We start from the raw sequence: 7855 nt of genomic DNA, 5'->3' as shown, positions 1-7855 counted from the left end.
TAAGTAACATTTGTTATTTTAACATAATATGGAGAATTTCATTAATGAAAAACATCAAGTACATATATATTTGGAATCGAGTACACAAGACGGGTACCAAAGGATTATCCAAATTATGATTGAGGTTGAATCAAACATGGTGTCACATATATAAAACCATTATCCTTATATTTTGAAGAGGTAGAGTGTTCTCATTTTAAGGAGATGGAATTGGCTTCTGAATAGGCAATTTGGGTAGAAATGGTTTCTTGAATTTGGGATCAAATGGTAGTTTAGGAATAGACTTCTTGAAGAAAGGCTTTGGTTTTAAGAATTCCTCTGACTCAATGGTGGGAATAGGGTTTTTCACAGCAAATGGTTTAGGAATTGGCTTAACAAATGGTTCCGGAACAGGTTTAAGGACAGGAATTGGCTTAACAATTGGCTTTGGAATAGGTTTAAGAATAGGAATAGGCTTAACAAATGGTTTTGGAACAGGTTTAAGAATAGGAATTGGCTTAACAATGGGAATTACCTTTGGAACAGGTTTAACAATAGGAATTGGCTTAACAATGGGAACTAGCTTGGGAACAGGTTTAAGAATAGGAATTGGCTTAACAATGGGAACTACTTTTGGAACAGGTTTAATAATAGGAATTGGCTTAACAACAGGAATTATCTTTGGAACAGGTTTAAGAATAGGAATTGGCTTAACAACAGGAATTATCTTTGGTACTGGCTTAACTATGGGAATAGGTTTTGGGAAAATACCTTTAAATTTTGCTTCTTCACTGGGAATTGGCTTAATATCTGGAATTGGTTTTGGTGTAGGTTTCTTGTAAAAAGGAATAGGAATAGGTTTAATGAGAGGAACTGGCTTTGGAATAGGTTTAGCAAATGGAATTGGTTTAGGAAACAATCCTTTGAACTTTGATTCTTCATCGTCTCCTTCTACATTTACTTTTCCTAATTCTTCATTCACAACCTTCCCATCCTTGTTCACTTCATTGCCTGCACAAAAAGTGCAGTTATTAAATAGCAGAAATGAACACAATACACAAAATGAATGAAGTTCATCAGGGATCAGTCTCTAGTTGAATACATTTTGAAAACTTACTAAGAAAAACCTCATACATATGAAAGCTTGAAAAAGAATAATAAGCACAAACCTGAAATTTGAGATGTGGAAAGAACAGAACCTAAGTTGGCAAGTAGCAACAAGCAGAAGCACAAGAGTGCAGAGTAGAGAGAAGAACCCTTTCTCATCGTTAAAACAAGTAATGGAAGCTAAAAGGAGAAATGTTTGAAGGCTTGAGTCACAAGTTGATGCATAATCACATTATTTATAATGCCTAGCTTTCATGATTTTTCTTAACAGCACTTAGAACCTTGGAGTTGATTCCTCATTAGTCATTACATGCTTTGAAATATGCTCCGAAATTATAGATTTTGTTAATTAGGATCATAATGTGGGTGGTTGCAGCTTTGACGTTTGTTTAGAGTGGTCAAATAGTGTTTTAACACCTTTGTTTTTGGTGTGATAATGATAGATTCTCTCTTCAATAAGTGAGCCTGAGAAAGATGTTTCATAAATCAACCATAATAATGCAATCATAATAATCCAACGTAGTATTTTTCTTGCTATCAACTTTTTTGGCATTCAGCATTTGTCTTCTCCAAAGAATGAAAAAGAAAAGAAAGACCTAATTTGGAGTCTCATTTAATGGCGGGAGAGCATCCATGGATTATGACAGCAGCAGCAACAACGGTGTTAAACACTTTTGACCTCTCTAAACATATGACAAATATGAAGAGTTTGAAAAACCAAGTATTCAAAGAAATGATCAAGAAGCAAAATTCAAAAACTAATTCATATTCTCAATCCTACTCCAAAACAAATTCACATAGTTAAGCCTATTCTAAAGCCAATTCCAAATGAAGAAGCAAAAATCAAATATTTTTTTTTCAAAATCTATGCCGATAACCAACACAAACTAGAGATGGCAATGTCGGGTCCGACATGATAGGACCTATCCACAAAACAAAAATAATCTGTTATTCGTCCATCTATTCATCAAGTAAAAAATATCCGCAAATTTTCTTAAAAACCCGCAGGTACCCGTGAATATTTAAAAATAATATATATTTTATAAATTTTTAAATAAAATTATAAACAAAGATAAAATATAATTTATATTAAATTACATATAAATTAATTTTAATTTTACTAAAATTTAACCTAATGAAATATAATTTTAATTTTAATTAAATTTAACTTAATAAAATATAAATTAAATTTTAATTTTAATTTTTTTTATATCAAATACTCGCAGGCAGATAGTATGATATCGCACCCAACTCATTTATAAACGAATATTAAAATAGTCGATCCACAAATAATAAATATCCCAAATACAAATGATCTACCTAAAATTTATCTAAGAATATATATAAACACAAATATTTTTATTGTCCCTAAATCAAACCCAATGAAAGATTCACGTGGTGAAGCCAAACCCTACCGAAGTATAAGCCTAAACCAAACCTAGTTCCCATTGTTAACCCAATTCCTTTTTTTAAACCAGTTCCAAAGCCAATCCCTTCTCTTCTCTAAGATTGATAAAATTAAAATAAAATAAGGAAATTCATTATGTGCTTTTTTATTCATATATTTTTTATATAAATATTATGTTTTTATAGCATTTTACTTCGATAAATCAAGTTTAAGCTGAGAAAGTTAGTACTCATTTTTATCCTGTTTACAAGTGTTCTATTTTTTTTTCATTTGATATTATTTTTTTTCTTTTTTTAGCACTTAACTGTCACATGTCTATAGAGTTAATTTACATTTTCACCTCTAATTTTTATTTAAAGTATTAATTCTTTTTACTATAATTACTTTATCATTTAATATAATTTCTTATTATTTTATTGTTTAGTATACTTTACTTTTATTTCATAAAATAGTTTTATCTAAATAAATTAATTATTTTTTTCTATATTTTTTTTTCATTACTTAGTCATTTAATAAAAATAAATTTAAATAATATATTTTAATTTTATTATAATATAAGAAAATAAGATATTATGAAAGTTATCTTTTTACTCATGTTTATTCTGTCAATTTTTTTTTCGTCATTTGAATATTTGACAATTTCAAAATAGTCCAATAATGAGAAAATCACCAACATCTACATACTTCATACAATAATGTTGAACAGGTTGTGAAATGATACTGCAAATTTGTTTCTTCAAGTATTGTTTTTAATCAGTACAATGCACGAATTCATATTAATAAAATTTATTGCTCATACAAAAGTTCAACATCAACAAATTTATTGTGTTTGAGTTGAGTGTTTAAATTTTATATATATACTTTATAATATGTGCGTGTTTAATGATGATGTCGTGGGGAGTGTGAGGCCAGAAGAGAGAAAAAATTATGAACCTTCTGCTGTGTGAAGGATTATGTTATGAAGGCGTGACGATGGAGAAAATCGTTTGTAGCACGCAATCGTTTGAGTGGGAAACTGTGACACGTGGAAGTGTGAGAATGGAGAAGATTTGAAGGACCTAGGTTAAATTGTTTTTAAACATAGGTATTGACGAAAAATAAAAAAAATAAATGTATTATTTATTTAAAAGTGATAAAAGAAAAGTTATTCGTGAAAACAAAATAAAAGAATGATGTATTATTTTTATTATATTAGTGATAGTGATTAAATTTATTAGTTTTGAGTATATTATTTTATTTTTTCAAAAATATTGGTCAAAACTCGATTAGCACTTTAAAATTCTATGACTAAGTAAATTGAAAGGAAGATGGGATTTGAAACTAAACTTCAAAGAAACCAATGGAGCAGAAGGAGTGGGAAGATAAGGACAAATTTGTCCTTTCACTTTCCTTGTGGAGGTGCAGCAAGAAAGTATGGAGGTGCAGGAAGAACTAGGGAAGATGTGCAGAAATTAAAATAAGGTGCAGTAGTAACTACAAACAATTTGGGCTGTTGGCCCCAAAAGAAAAAGGTCAGGCAAGTAAAGCATGGGAGTGTAAAATGTAAACGTTGGCCCACAAGAGTGGCTTGGGTCCAAAAACAAAAACAGTGTGAAAATAAAAGCTTTCTCTCTTTTCTTTCCTTCTTTTTTTTTCATCGTCATTTTTTAAAGAAAATAATTTTATAATATTTTCAATTTTTTTGTTTTCAAAATAACATTTTTCACCCATTTCTATTAATCATTTATTTTTTATTTTCTTAGACACAAATTTTATTTACCGACATTGAATGTTGACACTGATATAAACTTCACTAGAAAAATCGGTTAAAATACTTTTTTGGTTCCAATTTTCGTCAAGTTTTTTTAAATAAGTCCTAATTTTGGTTTTGTGTTCAAATAGGTCCCAATTTTTGTGAATTTTGTTCAATTGGGTCCTTTTTTGCTAACACCGTCTAAATCATTCACGGTCATAAATAGTGACTGTCACGTGTCACTTTATGGTTTTTTTGAATTTTTTTATTTTTATTTATTTTTAATTCTTTTTAATATTTTTTAAATATTTTTTAATATGGTTTTAATCTTTTTTTAATATTTTTTTAATATTTTTTTAAAATATACACGTGTCAACCCAGGAGCGTGTCACGTGTCACTTCGTGGTTTTTTTGAATTTTTTATTTTATTTTTTTGAATTTTTTTAAATGTCCACGTGTCAACCCATTAGTGTGTCACGTGTCAAAGTCAATATTCTATCTTCAATTTGGTCCCTATATTTGTTATTTTTGTTCAATTAGGTCCCAATTTTTGTTAACATTAACCAATTTGGTCCCTATCGAAGATGTGACCAAATTTATTTTTTATATCAAAGTTATAATGATGTGAATTTTAATATATTATATAAAAATATTTAATAAAAAATGTGAATTTTAATATAAAAATTAAATTTGGTTTTAATTTGGAGAGGGACCAAATTAATTGATGTTAACAAAAATTTGGACCTAATTGAACAAAAATAACAAATATAGGGACCAAATTGAATTTAGAACATTGACTTTGACACGTGACATGCTACTAGGTTGACACGTGGACATTTAAAAAAAATTAAAAAAAAATCAAAAAAACCACGAAGTGACATGTGGCACACTCTTGGGTTGACACGTGTACATTTAATTTTTTTTTTAAATTAAAAAGAATAAAAATAAAAATTAAAAAAATTAAAAAAAAAACACGAAGTGACACGTGACAGTCACTGATCATGGTCGTTAATGATTTAAACGTGTTAACAAGAAAGAACCCAATTGAATAAAATTGACAAAAATTTAGACCTATTTAAATACAAAATCAAAATTAAGACTTATTTAAAAAAATTTAACGAAAATTGAAAAAAAAAGGTATTTTAACCATCTTCTAGAAAAAGGTTCCTCTTGTATTTAATAGATTATCAAAGATAATGATCAGATGTTATAGAGCAATTGATACATGGAAATATATTTCCAATATTACAATATATCATGTATTTTCATTCAATCATATTTCTAAAAGTACTTTTCAATCCGAAAATAAAAATCAAGAATATATCGATCTGATAGAATTAGAATCATAAATAAACTCGTTGATGTAAGTATTGTCTAAACACCTTTTCGTTTTGACGTGAAATTTTGCATCGACTCGGTACGAATATCAATATAAGTAATACTCGAAACTCTAATTGATTTGAGTTCCAATACGATGCTTTATCTTTAACTTTACTTATACAATCAACTTCAACTGTGGTAATTTAAAATCCAACCCAGTTCTTACATTTCATACACTATTTTCCACAAAAGACTATGCATACATACCCAGAGTCTTATAAAAACTCATACTAGTAGCTGCATATTATTATAACAAAGACATTCAAATTTATATCATTTAAATCAACTAAAGGACGTTGAAGCTAACTTAAATAAGTAATAAAGATATATTATATTAGTGTCACTATAATGATATTAACTTAAATAATAATAATAAGGTAAATAAAATTAGACACTAAATTAAATAAATATAAATACTAAAAATAAATAAGATTGGTGGACCAACTTAGTCAATACTAATTTGATACAAATTAATACTTTTACTCATTCAGAAAAAAATAAAAATAATTAACGTCGACTTAGAGTTAACTAAACCAATTTTATTAATATTTAATATTAAGCGACCGAACTCTATTAACATGAGCTAAATCAACGCTAATCTAACATTGGTATAAATACTTTTATTCATTAAAAAGTTAATGTCAGTTTAAAATTGACTAAGACATTCTCAATATCTATCTATCTATATATATATATATATATATATATATATATATATATATATATATATATATATTACATAATGTAAATTTAAAGGCTTAATTACTTTTTTATCGGTATTTGTAATAATTGTCTAATATTTTCTCCCAATTTTTTTTTTTTTAAATTCAAGGTGATTCTAATGTTTATTAAAAGGAGTCAATATAGTCTATTTTGTAAAATCATCATTAATGTCTACTCTTCCTACTTCTTCTTCGTCATCATATCATATGCTCTCTTCTTTTTCTTCAATTTTGTTTCCTTCTTCTGCTTTTTCTCCCTCCAACAAGAAGAAGTCCTTCGTAGAATTATTTTTTTCTTGTTTTGGAAAGAAAGGTTTGATCTTCATATTTGAGAAACTTTTTTGCATTTCATTTTCTTTCTTCTGTGCTCTCATATATAGTAGATGAAATTGTTGAACAGAAAAAAAAATGGTGAAACTAGCTTCTACCCTCTTCTCATGTATGCTATATTCTTCCCTCAAAACAATAATTACACATCCCTTTTATTAATCTAGTTATTCATTTTCAATTATTCACTACTAGAAATTCTTATATATACATGAGACTTTTCTTGCAAATTTGTTAAAAAAATTTGCAAGAAAATACTTTTTTTTTGTCATTTTTTATAAAAATTTTAATTGACAGATAATTCCTTTGTAGGTAATCATCTCCTACAAAATTATAAAATTTGGAAGTATTTTTTACAAAATTTATTGCAAAAAATGTTTTATACAAAATATTTTGTAAGAAAATTGGTAACAATTTCTTGCAAATTTTTTTTCACAACAAAATTTGTAAATATTAACAAAATTGGTAGGAAATATGAGTTTTTTTAGTAGTGAGTGTTTTTTTCTTTTTTTTTTCTTTTTGTGTCCAGTGGAGTTGAGGTGCAAAGGATTAATCCATATGACCATCCTGTGAAATCCGAGGTTTTGTGTTTTTATTGTTTTCTATAAATGATCTTCTTGTAATTTTTCTTCCATGGTGTGCTTTAGTTGTTCAACGTTAGGCCTTTGGTGATTTTTGTTATAATGTGTTGCTAGGTTTATTATTGAAAAAGATAAATGTGTTGCAAAAGAAATTGATTTTAGAATTGAAAATTTAACCCTAAATGTTTCAATTTCTTGCATTTCATGAGTATAGAGATTGAGAAGGAGGGGACACATGCAAAGAATTAAGAAAAAAATGTTTAGGGGAAATTAATTCATCACCTTATAACGTTGATTTAAGTGAATGTTGATCTAACGGAAGAGATCATATTATTTTTTTTAATAAATATTTTATTTTATATAAGGGTTAGAGTACTCTCAATTCTTTAATTTATATTTATTTTTTGTTGATAAAAAATGTTGAGTTTAACAATTGCACAATTGTTGCAACTACACTGAAATTAAAAGGGTAACCAAATCAATATTAAATTTAAAAATAAATTTATATCTTTTAACTTTAAAATATTAAAGATAATGTTACATATCTTAACTACGTTATTTGAGGGCTAAATTATTTCTTTTTTGTAATGTATTAATTAAATAAAATAATAAATATATT

General features: G+C 27.1%; 1 protein-coding gene across 1 annotated transcript; it reads right to left on the bottom strand.

Annotated features, from left to right (window-relative positions):
- LOC114170582 (uncharacterized) lies at positions 1-1302 on the bottom strand. The gene is made up of 2 exons (XM_028056091.2): positions 1149-1302; positions 1-990 (listed from the first exon to the last, which is right to left on the bottom strand). The coding sequence occupies exons 1-2, from the start codon at positions 1243-1245 to the stop codon at positions 197-199; spliced, it is 891 nt and encodes a 296-aa protein (XP_027911892.2). The 5' UTR covers positions 1246-1302; the 3' UTR covers positions 1-196.
- Between the last annotated feature and the right edge of the window lie 6553 nt (positions 1303-7855).

The sequence above is a fragment of the Vigna unguiculata genome, chromosome 11 (genome assembly GCF_037176805.1).
Source record: "Vigna unguiculata cultivar grain cowpea cultivar isolate G323 ecotype 2 chromosome 11, ASM3717680v1, whole genome shotgun sequence".
Lineage (NCBI taxonomy): Eukaryota > Viridiplantae > Streptophyta > Magnoliopsida > Fabales > Fabaceae > Vigna > Vigna unguiculata.
This window is presented reverse-complemented; position numbering and strand designations above follow the sequence as displayed.